Raw genomic sequence first — 20,968 nt, 5'->3', positions numbered from 1 at the left:
TGAGCACCACATTGCATATAAGACATTCCTGTCCTTCTAACAAAACACAACATTCAACATGGAATGTAACAAGTTTCTTGCGTTATGTGTACCATATGATTAAAGCAATTATAGCAACTCCAAACAATTATTGATAATCTGTTCCAGATAAACATACCATTTGCACCAGTACATGAAAATTAGTTTATGTTTAAGATGAATTAGTCTGCAGTTGCCTTTAGTACAATAGAAGACAATAAACACAGTAAAATTGATTCAAAACGTCTACCCCATATCTTTAAATACAATTTCTGGGGGAGCAGATTCCATCGGCCCATGTATTATTCATAGATATAAAATTCCTTCTGAGAAATCAATTTTAGACCTTTGAACAAGAAAGTGGTTCTATAACAATTATAAGACCTGCCCTCATGAGTTTTATTAGAATTAATCAAATGAGTCACCAGATAATGTGTTACACTACTGTTAAATGCTCCCTAAAGTTTTTTTTACGTATTTGTGGGAACAAGAGAAGGAAAAATCTGTTTGAGGCAACACTGAACAGAATAGTTGAAAAGGTCGTATAGTGGGTAACAGGAATGAGAAAAGAGCCACTACACAGATTGTTTGATCTTGTGTTGGCAGGTAGTATTGTGAAAGATATAATGCATAAATATGAAGTAGGTCAGTTTTAACACAGCAGTACTTTTAATATGCTGCAAATCTTCACGTCTGGATTGTGAAAAAGTTCAAAGTAAAAAGAAACTTGATTTTCTGTTGAATTTCACCATGTACATAAAAATTTAATGGTAACTATTAAAGTCTCATTTCTTTTGTTTTTTGGCTATTAAGTATTAGTCTTCAAGCTGAATCGTCTGGTTTGTTTGTATCTGTTTAAAAAATATTCTGCTACCCTAAAGCACCCAAATTTAAACTAACACAACAGATAAGTAGTTTCACATTGTTCATATTGTTGTGCTCTTTATTGTTTAGCAAGCTGGACCAAGAATATAGAAATCGTTTTGCTGCTTTGAAGGCAGACCTCACCAAAGAAAAAGACCAGATTTTCCACCAAGCCAGTAAGCAAAGAGCAGAACTCGAGAAAGAGATTGAGAAAATGAAAGTGGAAGATGGATACCTCAGGGATCGACTTGCATTGTCATTGAAGGTAAACATTCCCTTTTTCATTCATAATTTGTATGTTTTATATATATATAGATAAAAGAAAGATAAACTACATAGAGTGGTTAGATTCATATTTCAGACCTTATGGCAAATGCCAAAGAATTCTCTTTCGGCTGTAGCAAACAACTGAATATTACTGTTCAAACTGAATTTGTGATGAAATACTGTGAAGTGATGAATATTGGGGTTGTTATCTCTTCGTGGGCATGCAATATCAGCCTAAATGCACTACTTTCTTGTTTGTGAAACACATTTGAACACTGGCTTGATTCTTCTATACTCATCTAAAGAACAGCAAATGACGCTAGATTCAGCAGTCTTGACAATTAATTTAGTATTATACACACTTTGCCAAAATGCTGTTCCTCACATACTGTACATTGGAGCCTAAGTGAATGCAAAGCCATCATCATTAGATTCTGTTGGATTTATGATGGAGGAAGGAACAACTTATCACAATTCCTTGCTATACAAACACAGTATAAAAAATATAGATTCTCGCCATGTGATGGCAGAGGGCACTGACACAGTGATAACAATATATATGAAATGTGCAGCATTTCTGCATTAAAATAATTCCTAATATTTCCAGTGTGCACCCAGCAAAGCTGCAGTAATTAACTCTTCAAAAGAATAGCAAAATTTATTTTCCAAATTTGTTTCTATTTAACTTTTCAAAGTACAATTGGGAATGTTGAATTTCTTGCTAGAAAGCTAATTTTATCATAAGACCATAAGACGTGAAGCAGAAATGGGCCATTCGGTCCATCACCTCTGCTCCACTATTCAATAAGATCATGGCTAATCTGATAATCTTCAACTCCACTTTCCTGCCTTTCCCTTGCAATCCTGGATTTCCTTACTAATTAGAAATCTGCCAATCACAGCCTTGATTCTACTTAACAGCGCAGCCTCAACACCTCTCTGCAGGAAAGAATTCCATAGATAGTCTACTGTCTGAGGGAGAGAATTCCTCCTTATCTCTGTTTTAAATGGACGACCCTTTACTCTTAGATTGTGCCTACTGATCCTAAACTCTCACACAAATATATTGAAGCATTATAAATGCTTCAATAAGGTCACCCCTCATTTTCATAAATTCCAATGGGTGCTTGCCAAATCTATTCAACCTCTCCTCATAAGAACATCCTCCATCCTGGAATCAACCTACTGAACTTTCGCTGAACTTGCTCCAATACCAGTATATTTTTCTGTAGCTAATGGGGCAAAAACTTTCCACAGTATTCCAGTTGTGTTCTAACTAGTGCCTTCTGGAGTTTTAGCAAGACCTCCATATCTCTATACTATATTCAATAGGAAATAAAGGCCAACAGACTATTTGCCTTCCCTATTACCCACTGAATGTGTATGCTGCAAAAACAGAACTTGCTGGAAAAGCCCAGCAGATTAGGCAGCATCTGAAAGGAAATATCAGGGTTAACGTTTTGGTACAGTAACCCTTTCTCAGAACTGATGGTAGCTAGGAAAATGTTGGTTTATATTCAGAAGCTGGGAAGGGGGTAGGGAATAAACGTTAGGTGGGCTAGAGCCCAAAGAGAGAAAAGAACAGTTGGACAGACAAAGGAGTTGATAACAATCTGGCTAGGATGATGAATAGCTGTTAATGGAGACTGTTAGTTGCTTAACAATAGGTAGCGTGTAATGGGAGGCTATGTGATAACAAGGCCTGACGTGTAGGATGGGGGCTAAAACATGGGAGAGATCAGGCCCTAAAATTATTGAATTCAATACCGAGTCCGGAGGGCTGCAGGATCCCCAAGTGGAAAATGAGGTGTTGTTCTTCCAGCTTGTACTGAGCTTTGCTGGAACACTGCAGTAAGTCTGAGACAGAGATGTTGGCCAGGGATCAGGGTGGTGTGTTAAAGTGACAGGCAGCTGGAAGCCCAAGATCTTTATTGAGGTCAGAATGTAGATGTTCTACAATGTAGAGGAGACCATATTGTAAGTGGCTAATGCAGTAGACTAGATTGTGGGAAGTGCAGGTGAGTGTTGCTTCACCTGGAAAGTATGTTTGGACCCTTGGATTCTGTGGAGGGAGGAGGTAAATGGGCAGTTGTTAACCTTTGGCATTTGCAGGGGAAAGTACCATAGGTCCTTAGAGGTGGTGTTGGAAGTGAAGGAAGAGTGGACCAAGGTGTACTGTAGGGAGCAGTCCCTGCAGAAGGCAGACAAGGGAGGGGAGGGGAATATGTGTCTGGTGTTGGCATCTCACTGGAAGTGGCGGAAATGGAGGCTGATGATCTTCTGAATGTGGATGGAGGTTGGATGGTAGATTAGGATGTGGGGATCCCTACTGTTGTTCCAGGAGGGAAGAGAGGGGGTGAGGGCAGAAGTGCGAGAGATGAATCGGACCCGGTTGAGAGCCCTGTCAACAACGGTGCTGGAGAATCCTCGGTGAGGAAGAAGTGGACATTTCAGAGGCTCCCTTGTTGAAATTGTCCTCACTGGAACATATGCAACAGAGACAGAAGAACTGGGAGAATGGAATGGAGAGTTTACAGGAAGCGAGGTGTGAGGATGTATAGTCCAGGTAGCTGTGGGAGTCAGTGGGTTTATGGTGGATATTAGTGGCCAGTCTATTCCCAGAAATAGAAACAGAGATGTCAAGGAAGGGAAGGGAGAAGTCAGAGATAGATCAGGTGAAAGTGACGGTGTGATGGAAGTTGAAAGAGAAATTGATGAGGTTTTCCAGTTGCGGCTGAGAGAGGGAAGCAGCGCCAATGATATTGTTGATATATCGGAGAAAGTGTTGTGGGTAGGGGCCAGAATAGGACTGGAACAAGAAATGGCCGAAGCACCCCACAAAGAGACAGACATAACTGGGGCACATGTGGGTACCAATGGCCACCCCTCTGACCTGAAGAAAATGACGGGAGTTAAAAAAAAAAGTTGAGAGTGAGGTCGAACTTGGCTGAGTGGAGGAGAGGGGTTATGGGTGGGGATGGTTCAGGACTTTGCTCCAGGAAGAAACAGAGAGCCGTGAGACCATCTTGATGGAGGATGGACACGTAAAAGGATTGCTCATCCATGGTCAAGAGGAGGTGACTGGAGCTTGCAGTCTGAAAATTCTGAAACTGGCATGACGTGTCAGAGGAATCATGGACGTTCATGGACAGGGACTGGACCGGGGAGAGAAGTGTCAGAGGAATCATGGATGTACATGGACAGGGACTGGACCGGGGAGAGAAGGGTCAGAGAAATCATGGATGTACATGGACAGGGACTGGACCAGGGAGAGAAGGGTCAGAGAAATCATGGATGTACATGGACAGGGACTAGACCGGGGAGAGAAGGGTCAGAGAAATCATGGATGTACATGGACAGGGACTGGACCGGGGAGAGAAGGGTCAGAGAATTCATGGATATACATGGACAGGGACTGGACCGTGGAGAGAAGGGTCAGAGAAATCATGGATGTACATGGACAGGGTCTGGACCGGGGAGAGAACGGTCAGAGAAATCGTGGATGTACATGGACAGGGACTGGACCGGGGAGAGAAGTGTCAGAGAAATCATGGATGTACATGGACAGGGACTGGACCGGGGAGAGAAGACTGAGTCAAGAAAGAGATGGGTTTTGTGGGGCATGAGCAGGCTGTGACAATGGGTCTGCCAGGCAGTCCTGTTTGTAGATTTTTGGAAGGCAGTAGAAACGAGCTGTGCAGAGCTGGGGTCTATCAGCTTGGAGGCAGTGGGTGGGAGATCACCAGATGAAATGAGGGCAGTTACCATAAGTGATACAATAGCCTGATGTGTCATGGTGGGGTATTTGTCCAGGGGAAGATATGAGGAGGTATCTGAGAGCTGGTGCTTAGCCTCTGCAATGCAGAAGTCAGTGGATCAGACTACATCAGCACCACCCTAAGGGGCAGGTCCAAGAACAAAGTCATGGTTAGATCCAAGCACACGGAGTTCAGTCAGTTTGGAGAGAGATAGTTGGATTGGGTGAGGGGTGGGCAGAGAAATTGAAGTGACCAATGTCACATTGACAGTTCTCAATGAACAGATCTAGTGCAGGTAGAAGGCCATAGGGAAGGGTCCAGGTGGAAAGAGAGCGTTGGAACTGGCCAAAGGGATCAGTGGAATGGGGAGAGGACTCTTGTCCAAAGAAATAGACATGGAGGTGAAGATGGTGGAAGAAGAGTTCAATGCCATGTCATGCCCAAAATTCGTTAAGTTGGGGATGCAGAGAAATAAAACTGAGACCTTTGCTGAGTACAGAACATTCAGCCTTGGAGCACGTAAGGTTAGGAGAGATGGGGAATACCCAACAGGAGGTGGGGATGGAGTCAGAGGGAATGGGAGAGGAGGAAGGTTCCAGAGTTGTTGCAATTTGCAAGTCTTAATACCTAAAAGGAAAAGAAGAAGTTTCGTGTTAGCCCAGTGTGTGAGCCGTAAGATGAAGTGGAACTGCAGAGTGGTACAGTCCTGAGCCAGCATGTTGCAATGCTATTGGAGAGTGAGGTTGAGAGCGTGCATGTGGCGCCGCATGGCACTGAGTGTGGATCTCAGGAAGCGGGGACAGCAGCTATCTGTGGAACGTTGAACATCATGAAGATACCTGTGATCCTGAGAGGATTCAAAACATGAGGGATGAAACTTCAGTTGGAATCCATGTGGGGTGAGTCTGAGCCAGAGGCAGTCACTAAGGAATGTGATATGGCCATGGAAGTGAGTTTCAGCAAATACCTGGTCAAACACCAGGAGTGATAGTGAAATTAATATCATTGCACAAGAAAAAAAGAGGAGAGGAACAGAACTTCTTCAAGGTGGGCGTGCCTTCAAGAGATGTGGCAATTAATTAAATACTAAATAAAATCCAAAAGAACTGTGAATGCTGTAAATCAGGAACAAGAACAGAAGATAACAAAGTGTACAGCAGGCCAAGCAGCATCAGAGGAGCAGGTTGGCTGATGTTTCGGGCCTAGAGCCTTCTTCAGAACAAGAACAGAGGTTGCTGGAAATGCTTAGTAGGTCTGGCAGCGTCTGTGAAGAAAAATGTGAGTTAACGTTTCGGGCCTGGTGACCCTTCCTCAGAACTGATGGTAGCTAAGAACATGTTGGTTTATATGCAGAAAATAAGCTAAGGAGAGGGTGTAAGCAATAAACAATAGGTGAGATAGACTCCAAAGAGAGAGAAGACCAGTTGGACAGATAAAAGAGTTGATAATGATCTGGCTAGGAGCATAAATAGTTGTTACTTGAGACTGTGAGTGGCTAAAAATGCATAGCGTATAATGGCAGGCTATGTGATAACAAGGCCTGGTGTGTGTGGGGTAGGGGGCAATGACATATGAGAGTTCAGGCCCTAAAGTTATTGAATTCAATATTGAATCCTGAGGGCTACAGGGTCCCCAAGCAAAAAATGAAATGTTCTTCCAGCTTGTGCTAAACCTCTCTGGAACACTGCAACAAGGCTGAGACAGAGATGTTGGCCAGGGAACGGGGTGATGTGTTAAAGTGGTGGACAACTGGAACCTCAAGCAGATGTAGATGTTCTGCAAAGCAGTCACCCAATCTATGCTTCATTTTCCCCAAGGTAGAGGAGACCACATCACGAGCAGCCTGTATGCTAGTTATTTATGAGTTTTATCGTATTATGCATAACAATTCAAAATCCCTTTGTGCTGCAGCTTTGTGCAGTCTTTCCCCATTCCAATAATATTAAACTTTTCTATTGCCAAAGTGCATAGCCCCATATTTTCCCACATCATGTTCCATCAGCCAAGTTTTGGCCACTTAACCTGCCTATATCCTTCTGCATAGTAAAATGTGAGGCTGGATGAACACAGCAGGCCAAGCAGCATCTCAGGAGCACAAAAGCTGACGTTTCGGGCCTAGACCCTTCATCAGAGGCTCTGATGAAGGGTCTAGGCCCGAAACGTCAGCTTTTGTGCTCCTGAGATGCTGCTTGGCCTGCTGTGTTCATCCAGCCTCACATTTTATTATCTTGGAATCTCCAGCATCTGCAGTTCCCATTATCTCTATATCCTTCTGCACATGCTTTGTGTCATCCTTCCTCCCCGTTCTTGTATAATCTACAGACTTGGCATAGGAACATTCATATCTCTCATCCAAGTCCTTAATATATAGTGGCCCCAGCCTGATCACTTTGGCACTCTACTAGTTACAGGTTGACATCCTGAAAATACCCCTTTATCCCAACTCTCTGTCTTCCGTAGCCAATCCTCTATCCATGCAAATATTCTATTCCCAACACCATGGGCTCTTATCTTATTGAGTAGCTAATGTGGAGTACCTTATCCAACACCATTTTGAAATCCAAATGTATGATATCTACAGGTTCCCTTCTGTCTACCCTGCTGGTTACCTCCTCAAAGAACTCTAATAAATTTGTCAGACATGATATCCCCCTCATGAATGCCTGTTGATTCTGTTTGATTTTATTATGCTTTTCTAAATGCTGTGCTGTTACATCCTTTATAACATACTCTATCATACTCCCAGTGGTAGATGTGAAGCTAACTGGCCGATAGGTACCCGTTTTATGTCTCACTCTCTTTTTGAGTAAGGAAGTTACATTGGCTGTTTTCTAATCCTCTTGGATTTTTGCTGAATCTAAGGATCCCTAAAAGTTTACTATCAGTGCACCTACTATCTATGTGGCTACTTTGTATAAAATCATAGGATGCAAACCATCAAGTCCCTCACCTTTTAGTCCCATTTATTTCCCTAGTACTTTTTGTTACTGTATTTCTTTCAAATGTCTTTTGTTTTATCTTAAAGGAAAACAGTCGGCTGGAAAAAGAACTTATAGAAAATTCAGAGAAGTTGTTTGAGTTTGAGAACAATGCAAAGAAGTTACAAAATAATTTGGATACTATATTAAAAGAGAAGGTAATTCCATGTGGTTTTTCAAGGTTTGCCTTGTGCCTAGTTTTGAATGATGCCAGAGGTTTGACATATACTATGACATTAATTAAAACCTTTGATTTTTGGAGGGATGTGCGTTAATCCTTTGCAACTAAGTTAGTTTAATTTTCTCAAATATTGTAACTGCTGGAAATCTGAAATAAAATCAGGAAATGCTGAAAATACTTTAATGAAAGGTCACAGATCTGAAATAATAGTTCTGTTTTTCTGTTCAAAGATGCAGCCAGACTAAGTATTGCCAGCATTACCTGATTTTATCTATCATTAAGTTGCATTGAAAATTCAAATTTGTGCTAGTTGTGTGAATATCTTTAACATAAATAGAAATATTGTTGAGACTATGGTAATCATTTAGACCAATAGGAAAAAAGTTCCATTTTTGAAATAAATTTGCTGGGTCTGTTGTTTTAACCTTTTACATTTTGATTTTTTAAAGCAATGCATTATAGGATATACGCACTGAAAACTGCAAAGCAGATTCACTGTGCACATATACAAAAGATAAGACTCAAAATGAAGCTGTAAATTCTGGAAATATTTTCTTCCCATTTATTGCTTACAGTTTGGAGACCTTGATCCAACCAGTGCTGAATTCTTCTTGAATGAAGAAAAATTTACACGGATGAGAAAGGAATATGAACAGCAATGTAGGGTAAGTAAACTAAGGTCTGTACTTAATATAATGTGTTAAGCTGGACTTTGGCTATATTTTTAAGTGATAAACTAAGCCAAAACTATCCAAACAGATTGGTGGCTAGTGGTATTTACAGACCAACCTCCAAATTTGTGGCTTGATTCCATTGTGTCTTTCCTGTTTTTAAGTTTAACTTTCTCACCGTGTCATGTTTGTAATTGCTTTCATCTGTTTAAGCTGGCAGAGATTTAACAAGGCTTCCAGAAGAAACTTTTAATAATAGTCAGAGTGACTGTTTCTGAAAGCATCAACATTTCCAAAGGACAAATTACCAAAAATGCAGGGTACTGTTGATGACATGCATTTACAGCATTTAGTCCCGAAAACAGGAGCTGCCCCAAACACCAGCTACCAGGCCATCTATTCCACCATTATTCCGCTGGTATGACTATCTGTAGTGGACACTGCAGGTGAATGCTGCACTTTCTGAGTAAAATTCATGAAACTTTCATGTTTGGGTGGTTCAGCTTGTAGCTCTAAGCGATGACCCATCCACACAATCGTTAAACAGCAGGAGAGTTTAAAAGTGAAAATGTGTATCTTTCGATCAGATCGATTATTGAGGACATCGTAGGCATGATAAAGCAGAGATACCAGTGCCTTAGTTCTTAGGTGTGGTCCCAGTTCAATCAAGCCTTGCATGCAGGATCATAATAGTTGGCTACATTCTCTATAACCTCTCAATTCAAAGAGGCATCCACATGAAACAGCTGGAGCAAGAACTTTCCAATTAGTAGCTAAAGGATGTCATTGATAAATGTGAGGAACCTGAGAATGTAGAAACACAAACGCCGTAGGCATCTGTAAGATACATTTGGCAGGCTTTCTCCTAATCGCCATGGTGTGCTTTTACAGTGCCACGCGGTATTTCCCATGTGTTCATGCGTGTGTGTTTGCATATACTGAATTGAAAAGAATGTAGTGATTTAGGGAAAAGGGTAACTATTTTGCTTAAACCGAGATGAGACAAATAGCAGTGAAATGATCTTCCTACTTTTCTTTGAATATAATTGGGAGATTTCTTCATCTAGCTGAATTGGGCCTTGTTTCTTATCTCATCAAAAAACTGCATCTCCGACAATGTAGAATTCCCTTTATACTCCACTAAATAATTAACTTAGCTTGAACTTTGGAATGGGGTTTGAACCCAACTCCTACTGACATGGAGAAAGCAGTGCTATCAATTGAATGAAGTATCAGAGATATAAGAAAGCAGATAGGTATCAGTTGCCTTTCAAAAAGCGATCAGGCAATGGCCTTCATCTAGCTCCTAAGACTGTTTGTTGATTTCCACTAGCGTAGTTCTGTAAAATACCCTGTGAAGCCCGTTAGCAACATTAAAAGGAGGAATTCAAGCCAATCTTTTTGTGTTGTAGAACTATAATAAATTCACTTCTACCTGTGCAGAATTATTCAGAAATCACTTTATAATTATTTATCTAATATGTTTATCTAATTTAGGAGCTCCAGGACCGGATTGATGAACTGCAGTCTGAGTTACAAGCATATCAGACACAGGGGAGAAGTCTTAAACCATTGATGAGAAGTCCCTTGTCAGAGGAAATGGAGACTGGGAGTGATGTTGGCGACTGTGATCATGGTACTGTAACATGCTAAGACTAAGGGAATGATGTTCTGGAATAGTGGCAGGCCTAAAGTGGGAGTGAACTTAATTGTTAAGCAGACCATGTTGAATCAGACTCCTCCCAAACCTACCTAAATATGAATGGACCTTATTTACTCCGGTAGCCATTTAAAGCCACATTCTTGCTTTCACTTCTGACCCTCCTGTGCCCCTCACCTAATGCCAGAAACCCTACTCCAAATGACACTCAGCCTTTTCAACAGTCATGCTTCATCCTGGGAGTCTAGGTAGTATTTTCCTAGCAGCAGCCACAGACTGCGTCATAGTTGTCATGAGTTCTCAGTTACAAGCTTCTGGGATTGGCTGGCAGATCCCGATGGGGGACTTCCTGGGCTGGGTCCTAAATCCAGCAAAAATTTCGCTGGCAGCTAACGAACTGCCTGATTCCAAAATGATCTGACAGGCTTTCTCACCTTTGGTGGCCACTGTTTCCTTCCTGGGAACTCCTGCTTTGGAGTCTTGTTCAAAAATTGAGCTTTCAAGTTTTTTGAAATCGATTTGGTTTCTTATATTATGCTAGCACACATTAGAAAGTATATTTATCATCTGACGAACCCTGATGTGGCCTAAAACTTCATGTGGAATTTACTACATTTCAATAATATTTCACAAGCAGAACAAACACTTTGGTTTATTTAAAAAATCTTCTTTGCTTAATTCTAGTGTGATATTTAATACTTGTGTAAATATATTCTTTATACACTTCCATGGGCTGGATTTTCATGAAGTCAGGATGACTTTGTGGAAGCAAAATACGAGCAGCTAGAACCCAATTCCAGGATTCCAAAACCCATTCCTGAAGCTTCTGATCTTGACCAATCTGAATTAAGGGCGCAAGCTATTTCAGGTCATAAGCTTATACCTTGTTCTCCTGACTTGGCCGGCTGTATTGTGGGGAGTGGTATCTCTTAGCCTGCCTCAATTTACATAGTGTCAGGCCTGCTTCTGAAGATCTCGTGGTTGACAGCCCCTCAGAGGTATCATGGACCTGAGTTTGAATGATGCAGTATTTTGAAGGGCAAGTTCAAAAGGCCTTACAGATGTCTCCCATGTCAAGCTCAGGCCCTCTAATGTGCCCTATGGTCCGTCATGCTCTCCATGACAATCAATGAAATAGCCAAATTCTCTTCAGCCCAAACATCCAGTACTCAGGTTTAAACACCTGAATCCCAGGAAACATTGCTTGATTGACAGATCTGTTTCTGGTCCATTCTATGAATCGCACAATACACATTTACACTTGATAAAAATGCATTTCAGAGTGTTTGTACATTTTACATTTTTAAAGGATCTGGACGATTGACACTTTCATAGGGCCTGAGAAAAATGTATGCTTTTTAAGTAGAAAATTACAGTTTATTGACTTCTTAAAAAGCCTTTCCACACACAGTTCTATACGGAGTATACAGCAGCTGAATAGATATGGAAATACCACAGTTTGGCATGGAGGCTATGAAGGGACATAAATGCAAGTGAGTGGAGGATTATAGGATGTGACTACCATTGGAAGTCAATGAATATGCTTGGCATGGAGGATACAGGGAGGAATGAGGCCAGTTGGGACTGATATGGTTGCATGAGATAGCATTGATGGGCAAGTGAAGGGACTGTGAGGGGTGCAGGCTAGGAGGCTGTTCTTTGCTTGACTGGCATTATTACAACTGGGATGAAGTTGCAGAGTACTGAGGTAGGCCTCTTAAATGGCCCAATAAAAACCAAAAGAACTGCAGACACTCTAAATCCTGTTCCAGGGAAGGGTCACCAGAACCGAAACATTAACGCTATGAGACCTGCTGGGCTTTTGCAGCGACTTCTGTTTTGGTTCCTCTTAAACAGCCCACATTGGTATCCAGCATCCCTGTGGCTCCATCCTTTGTAGAATGTCCACTGTAGAGACCTTCTTTACAGTGGGGTGAATAATTCAGAAAATCTCCCAACTCATTCTCCCTACCTGTAGGATGTAAAGTCAGTCCAATATTCCTGATTTTCTTGAAAATGAATGACTGTGTTTGACATGAAATTCATTTATTTGCCTTGAGGGTAGAATCTTTTTTAAAAAATCAGCACAAAGGCCTTGACTCCTTTTGGCAAAATGCCATATCTTTTTCAGGTTTTGTTTCTGAAGAATGTAATCCATTGAACATGAGTTTGGAAGCAGAAATGGCCATAGAACAAATTAAGGAGCAACACCATCAGGCAATTGATGGTTTGAAAACTGAGCTTGATGCTAAGGCAAGTAAATGGAAAGCAAGATAATTGATTATTGGGTGAAGGTTATACAAATACACTCAAAGCCTCATTTCAGTGTTCCTGGGCAAATTGCATCTGAGCGTTGCTTGTTTAGATATTTCTTGAAGAATTCCATTATCCATTATTTTAATAGTCATATATATTGGTTTGCCTATATTATTTGTTAATCGTATAGGAGTACCACTGGTAAGAAGGGCAAATACTGTCCAGTCCTAATTACCCTAGAAACGGTAATGGTGAGCTTCCTTCATGAACTGCTGTAGCTCATACTATGCAGGCACACCCACAGTGTCCAGGATATTGGTTTAACAGGCGTATAGGAACGCTGATATATTTCCAAGTAAGGTTGGTGCATAGAGGAATAACTAGCAGGTGGTGATATTCCCATACAGTTGGCCTTCTAAGTGGTAATAATTTGGGGTCTAGTAGGTGCTATTGCAGGAGACTCAGTGAATTATTGCAATGCATCTTGGTAAACAGTAAATGGTACACACCACGGCCATTGTACATTGTAATGAAGGGAGTAAATATTCAAGGTGTGGATGGGGTTCCAATCAAATGGGTTGCTTTATCCTGAATGATGTTGAGCTTCAAGAGGCTTGTTTGATTAGTAACCATAAAGTACTAGTAATTATATAATATTATTTTGCTGCCATTTCTAAATATCATATTGGATGCAGTGTTCTTGGTTCGGGTAGATTTGATAAATAGAATAGAATTATAGAATACCAACAGTATGGAAGCAGGCCATTCAGCCCACTGAGTCTACACCACCCCTCTGAAGGGCATCCCGCCCAGACCCACTTCCCCCACCCTATTCCTGTAACCCTACATTTCTCTTGGCTAACCCACCTTACCTGCACATCTTTGGACACGATGGGGCAACTTAGCATAGCCAATCCACCTAACCTGCACGTCCTTTGAGTGTCGGAGGTAACCGGAGCACCCAGAAGAAACCCATGCAGACGCTGTGTGTGTGTGTGTGTGTGTGTGTGTGTGAAAATACTTGCAAAGTATGACAATATTGGTTTTTCCCAATATTCCATTTTAGGTAAATTATTATGAAGAGCAAATAAATGAAATTAAAGCCAAATATGAATTGGAGAAAGAAGATATTAACCAAGAACACAAAAATAAGATTGCAAAAATGAATGATGAGCTCAACAAGCTCAGAAGCCATATTTCAGAACTTCAAGAGGCGATAGAGACGCTTAAAATCTTACAACATACAACAGAATGTAAACACAAAGAAGAAAAGGAAGAATTGCAGAATACGTTCAATGTAGATAAAATGCAGCTAGAGAAGCAGTTGAAACAAGAACATGAAGAAAAACTCCAAAGCAAATTGAAGGAAATAAGCCACTGCTTCCATAATGAGAAAGAAGAATTGTTAAAAAGGTTGATTGCTGCTGAAATGCGACTGGAAGACCAACAAAAAGAGCTGAAGGACGTATTCCTAAAAGAAAAAATGGAACTGGAGCAAATTTACCACACGCAAGTTTCTGAAGTCACAGAAAACCTTGAACAGGAGAAAGAAGAGTTGCAAAGGAATCTGTTACATGCACAGCAAAATGAACTGCTACAGGAAAGGTAAGGATTAGAATGAAGACTATAGTGAAATTTCACAATCGTAATTGGGAAGGTAACTTAAATATTGAAGGCTGATCCAGGAAATGTAAACAGGATACCAGGTGGTGGATTGAGATAAACTGAAATCAGAATTTACAGTTCAGACTTTGACAACTTATAATCGAAAACGCAACTTAATTTTTGAGTTTTTACAAATTATGGGGAGCAGGTCTAATTGGCACATTTTTTAAAGGCATTAATTGAATTTTCTGTTCAAGTTATGCTTAGATTTGTGTTCATTGAATATAATGTTGATATGTGTAACAGAAGATTAATAGGAGTTCATTTGACTATGTTTTATTTCCTGAAGTCATACTGATAAAACTAGTGAAAACATTTGGAATGTGGTTTGGAGATTACATGACCAGCCTTAATCAAAAGAGTTTAAGCACTTCTTTCAGGATATTATCCCTAATTGCTTATTTTTTGTGTTAAGTAAAAATCTCTAATATTTTTTGTTCAAATCAACTTAGCTTTGAGTTTAACCTTCAAAACGTACCTGTTCATTTGAACATAGATGAATCAACATTTTCTGTTACATTTTCCACGCGATCCTTCTAATTTTGCTTGCTGGATTCTCTCCAACTTCCATTTATAGTTTATTTTACAGAACTTTTCTCTTGACTAATTGCTTGCCTCAAAACTATTGACTGCAAAATTCAATTCATTCACATCCTTTCTCAAGCACTACAAATGCTATTTTGGCTCTAACATGACAACTGTGGTGTCCGTGTATGCTTCTGGTGCAAGAGGGACCTCTCAGGCACCACAGACCATCAACCTGAAGAGAATCTGCAGAGTAGGCAGATTGTAATGCAAACCACTGCGTGATGCAGATTTGACAACGGTGGTTGGAACTCAGTGTTCCAGTCAATCCCATGCGCAACAAAGTACGCATTCAGTTTCAGGATGGAATGACCAACACTACTGACAAGGATCATCAATGAATTGCAGACTAGATTCTGGTTGATTTCTGCTGGCTATTTCTGCTTATTACAGAAGTGTTTGGTACTTTCTAGGGGTCTATAAAGTTGCTTAAGTCTACAGGGAGTAGACTCAATTAGATAGGCAGGGTGGCAGCTTTTGAGCTACAATATATTGACTTCAAGGAGTCTTCACAAAGCAGTTATTCCTCAATTTGATGTCCTCCCCCTTGGAATACAGAATGGCTAGAACAAAGAGCTCACGAAGCAGGGCAAGCTGATGGAAGAGTTGGGGTTGGGAGGGGAAGAAGGACTCTCAACAAGAGGTTATATCCACCAAGGATACTCCAAGAGATATTCAACTATTCAGAACCTAGCAAGGAACACTGCGTTAGATATCTATGGCTCAGTTAGTTGTCACAGAAATCTGTCACGTGAAGCTGCCATAACTATAACCTTAAAGCAAAGAAGGGAATACATTGCTCATGGCTATATAAATGACAATGATCATGAACTTTTTATGGGCTAGTTTCCTTTCAGACTGGAGCACAAGCTGTGTTTCGTGCTGACTGAATATAGCAATCATTTAATTTAGATGGCGGCATCATTTAAACATGCTGCCTGCATCAGATACAATGGGTGTGACTACACTTTGTGGTTTACACTTCCACTTTTGAGAACTATTGGATTTCCCCCTCCCTTTGAATTCCTGGCAGACACAGGATTTTGGATATTACCCGTTATTCATGTGATCCTGTGTGTAGCTGAACCTGAATCTTTCCTCACCCTACAACTGGTAACAGTGGATAGTAATCAGAAATTGGCACCATGAATGATTTTTATTCTCCTCTATTACCAGAGACACTGCCTCAACTGATTTGATTTGTAATTTTTCCAATTTTCTATCACATAGGAAAAGCATGGAAAACAAATTTAACCAGAAGATTGCTGAGATGGAAACCCAGTTTGCCAAGGAACATCAAACAATCGTACTTAAATTCAAAGCAGAAACATCTGAACTTGAAGAAAAATACCAACGTGAACTTTTGCAACTTGAAAAACAGCTTCAGGAAGAGAAAGGGCAGTGGGAGTTTGAGAAAGCGGAGCTTTTCCAGGAAAGTGAAGATGACAAAGAAAAGCTGAAGGAAATGTTAAAAGAGAAAAGCTTAGTTGCTCAGATGCTTACTGAAGAGAGAGACAGATTAGAGAAATCTTGCAAAGACGAACTAAATAAATTAGCTTCTGAACATCAGCAGCTTCAAAAGGATCTGAAAGAGTCTAAATCTGCTGCCTCAAAAAAAGAGCGGACTTTGACAGATGAAATTATAAGCTTGAGGGAGGAATTGAAGGTACAATTACAAAGGAAAGAAGAACAATTGGCCAAGGCTGGCGATAAGCAGGAGCAGACCAGAATATTGATTGAACAGATGGAAGCAGAATCTGAAAAAGAAATAAATAGACTCAAATTGGAAAATCTTCAGTTGGAAGAAAAACATTCAATGGTTTCTGTTCAGCTCCAGGCTGCACATGAAGAATTTGTCAAAGAAAAGGCAGAACATTGTTCTGAAATCTCCAGACTGCAAGAGAAAATCAAAAATATGGAAGAGGACATGGTGTTCCTTCGTGAAAAGCAGAGGTCCAACAATGAACTGGAGGGGGAAAGTAACAAGATGAAAAACAAAATTGCTGACTTGCAGGAAAAAACACTACAGCTGGAAGTGCAAACATTATTACTTCCAGACTCGAAAAAGGTACAAGAGGATTTCAAAAAAGATTATGTAAAGATGAGAACTGAAACTTCGGAGTTAGAAGAAAGTTCTCAAGAATTAAAAGGAAAAATTACAGATCAGCCAAACCTGCAGAAAGCCAATGAACTACTTAAAAGAGAAAAGACAGAACTAATGAATGTGAACTTTGAACTTCAAGCAAAGATTGAACAACTCCAGGGTAAGTTGATGCCTTTTACAAACTTGGAGAAAGTATCTGTATCATCGGAGAAAGAAATAAGGTCAGAAAACTCCAATCTGAACATGCAAATAAAGGAACTAGAGGAAGAAACACTGAATGTTTCAGAATTACAGAAAACAATTGAGTTGTTGAAAAATGAAATGGGTAAAATGAAATCAGAGAAGCTGGAATGTCAAGATAAAGTTGAACCATTACAAGAAAAAGTTGAAGTTCTCACAAAGGTGCTTGAACAATCTCAGAACGAACTGGCAGAAGTAAAATTACAAAATGTGAACTTGAAAGATAACATAAATGAATTTCAGGAAAAAGCTCTGGAGTTGTCAAATTTACAAAAAGCTATTGAACTGTTTAAAAGTGAAAAAATAGAAATGATACAGGAAAGAGTACAACTTCAAGAAAAAATTAAACAGCTACAAGACAAAGTTAAGTTATTTTCAGACTTAGAGACTGCATGTGAAAGCTCCGAGAAAGAAATACTAAAAGTAAGGGCTCAGAACACGAGGCTACAAGAAAGGACCAAGCAATTGGAAGAGAAGATTGTGTCAATTTCAGAACTTCACAAGAGAAATGTTCAAACTGAGAGAGAGAATGCTGAGTTAAAAGTCGTCGTCGCCAGATTGCAAGAGCAATTAAATCAGCAACAAGCCAGAACGAACAGGTAATGTTTATGGTTATTTTATGCAACTTCAGTAAATTCCCAGTCTTTTGTGATAAAGTCTTTTCGCCGAAATGTGAAATTAACATGCTTTCATTTCCAATGCTTGCTTTTCCAAACATGTGGACAGCTGACTTCTTTGAAATGTGGTAAGCTGATAATCCTAGAGATTTAAGATGGTGCATTTTCAGTTAAAATTAAACTGTGTATTTTGTTTATAGTATCAGTTAGACTTTAAAGGCTAGATTTTCCATCCCTCGATTATGAATGGGTGGATTTCTTGCCCTTTTTAAAGGCTTGTATTGTCGTTCTTTATAAGTTCCTAAAGGTTGATGTGTGAACCATTGTGAAAGCTAATTATGCTTTGAATCACATCAGTTCCAAAATTCGAAGTGACTTATTGTGCAACAGATGATTACCTGCATTGAAATTGGCACATTATAAGAAATGTGGAGGTTTAGTCCGTGTTGAGATACAACAATTTCATTAGGTTTCTTGCAGTTTTTTTCTGAAATTATTTATTTTTTGTTTTAAACTTTGCTGCTATGACTCTTGTTCAACATTGTTTTAAAATGAATACATCTTTGAATATTGTAAAGTAGATTTCAGTCCAGCGTGGAAAGGAGGCTTGCACAATATATTCCTCTTCAATATATTCTAGGAGTATTTGAACTGTGCAAATTTCCAAAACGGCCATCTTATTTTTAGCTGCTAAAACAGCTGTGTGTTAAATGAATTCAATTTATAAAAAGGCATTGAAAAATTGGAACAAAAACAGTGGTTGCTGGAAAAGCTCAGCAGGTTCTAAAGAAGGGTCACTGGACCTAAAGCGTTAACTCTGATTTTTTCTTCACGGATGCTGCCAGACTGCTGAGCTTTTCCAGCAATTTCTGTTTTTGTTCCTGATTTACAGCATCCGCAGTTCTTTTGGTTTTTATTGAAAAATTGGAATTGAGGATTGAGGAATTTTCCTTCAAAATTATCAACTATTTTATTTTATAGGTTTGTTTAAAGTGAGCTTTTAATGCAAATTTTTGTTACTACTTTGTTGCTTTGTTGATGTGTCAAATTAAGAGCAAATATTCTTATTGTAATCTATAACATATATTCCTGTACAAATGTACTGTATAGAATTAGATCATGCAAATTTAGTATTCTGAATTACTTGATCACGGGAAGAGAGTACACTTATGATAAATGAATCTCTGAAATTGGTAAATTTGAATTACCTTCACTAAAAAACAGATATCGATTAAAAACTGCAAACAAAGAAACATAATGGAAAATTACGTCAAATGTTCATTCAAAGCATATTTCAGAATGGGAGAGAGTTTTTCTTTATCATAAAACTGTTTGCTTGTATACTGTCTATATAAAATGCGCCACCTTCTGCATTATTCTTGAAGCATGATGGAATGGTGAATGTTAATGGTTTTGTTTGTTGCTCCATGAGGTGAAATGCACCATTGCATGTCTAGCCTTTAGCCATTTTCTCATTTGCATGCTCACACCTTATTTTAAAATTAAGTTAAGGCCATAACTGTTCTTTAACATTGATAAATACAGAACTAAATAACAAAATATTTCAAATGCACCAATTTTAATTTCAACTTTTCCAATTTTTCATATGTTTGTGTCAATATGCACCACCATCACTCCATGATTCTAACACCCTTCCCCCTTGCAAATTTGCAGCAGGTCATAGAGAGCATTTAATTAGATAACGCAATTATGTCCATAGTAGGAAAGGCTTGAACAGCATTCCTGCCAGAACCATACCAACTGTGAAGCAGGCAGAGACTCACTGTGTGGGAGCATTGGAAGCAAACCTGCATGGTCTGCCATGTGGGTATCTGGAGGTAGTGGAGGGGGTGGCTTGTTCAAAGGCAGTCTGCCTGATCAAGGGACCCAGGCAGAAATGGAGGCCTATTGAGAACCTCTCACTCGCTCACCCACCAACCTTGCCACGTAACTGCCTACTTACCTGCCAACCTGGCCCTAAACGTCAGCTAGATGTCCTACTAGCCGCAGCCAGCACCGGCCCCAGCAACTCTCTGCGGACAGTGCTTTTGTTCCTTGGTCCTAGATCTGGAAAGAGACCTGTTTCTGCCCAGTACAGCACTTTTTCAGTTAGCAAAACAGAAAACATTATCTTGTGCCTACATCTGTTAATCTTGGCTCAGTAGTAGCAGTTTCCTCTCTATGCCAGGAGGTCATGGATTCAAGCCTCAATTCACAGATTTGAAACCATTGTCTAGGTCGACATATTAGTGCAGTAGAACAGTGCTACAGTGTTGGAGGAGTTGTCTTTTTGATGAAAAAGCGAGGACCCCTTTTGCAAGTGCATATGTACAGTTGTCTTCCAAAGATGCCAGCTCTTTTGAAAGACTCTTTGATGAATAATCCTTGACAAATATCCTTGCAGGGAAGTTTGCTCATGCCACTTGTGTGGGTTTAGACCAATGTGGCAGGAGTGTGAGAAACAGAGCAATAGGTCAGTATGTGGGGTGATTGAGGAGAAGATAAACATTAAGACTAGTCTAATAGGCAGAACCAGCAGGGCCAGGTCAATGAACATGAAGGGACAGGCTGTCTGAAGTATATTTATTTTAAGGAGTAGGTAAAGCTTAGATAACAATCTTGATCTTAGACAACAAGGAGTAGATCTGGATGAACACAGCAGGCCAGGCAGCATCACAGGAGTAGGAAAGCTGACATTTCGGGTCTGGACCCTTCTTCAGAAAAATCTTAGAGCCTTGATTAGTTGATGGAGTTATGATACTGTAGAAATTACAGAAATTTGGTTGAAAGAAGGACAGGACTGGCAGCACACCGTTCCAGGATTTAGGTGTTGCAGGCAAGTTACAGAAAGGTGTAAAAGGAATGGGGGATCTGCTTTACAAAAGAAGGAGAATGTCACAGCTATACAAAGGATATCATGGCGGGCTCATCCAGCAAGGCCATATGGTTAGAATTTAGGAATAAAAATGGTGCAGACCCTATGCTGTGGTTATAATACAGTCCTCCCAATTGCCAACGGGAGATACAGGAACTGATATGTAAGCAAATAATAGAAAGTTATGAAAAAGTTAGTGTTGTTCTAATGGGTGAATTTAACTTCTCCA

At 40.0% G+C, this 20,968-nt stretch overlaps 1 protein-coding gene across 4 annotated transcripts in view; it reads left to right on the top strand.

Annotated features, from left to right (window-relative positions):
* Positions 1-20,968, top strand: part of nin (ninein (GSK3B interacting protein)) — a 180,478-nt gene that overhangs the window by 122,090 nt on the left and 37,420 nt on the right. For all 4 annotated transcript variants that reach the window (XM_048538225.2, XM_059649150.1, XM_059649149.1 and 1 more), the window contains 7 exons: positions 973-1,147; positions 7,933-8,043; positions 8,642-8,731; positions 10,235-10,373; positions 12,529-12,650; positions 13,720-14,258; positions 16,134-17,846. In XM_048538225.2, coding sequence (XP_048394182.2) covers positions 973-1,147; positions 7,933-8,043; positions 8,642-8,731; positions 10,235-10,373; positions 12,529-12,650; positions 13,720-14,258; positions 16,134-17,846 — 2,889 coding nt within the window. The remainder of the gene's footprint in view (positions 1-972; positions 1,148-7,932; positions 8,044-8,641; positions 8,732-10,234; positions 10,374-12,528; positions 12,651-13,719; positions 14,259-16,133; positions 17,847-20,968) is intronic.

This window comes from Stegostoma tigrinum, chromosome 10 (genome assembly GCF_030684315.1).
Source record: "Stegostoma tigrinum isolate sSteTig4 chromosome 10, sSteTig4.hap1, whole genome shotgun sequence".
NCBI lineage: Eukaryota > Metazoa > Chordata > Chondrichthyes > Orectolobiformes > Stegostomatidae > Stegostoma > Stegostoma tigrinum.
Note: the sequence above shows the minus strand (reverse complement) of the source record. Positions and strands in the feature narration are given on the sequence as shown.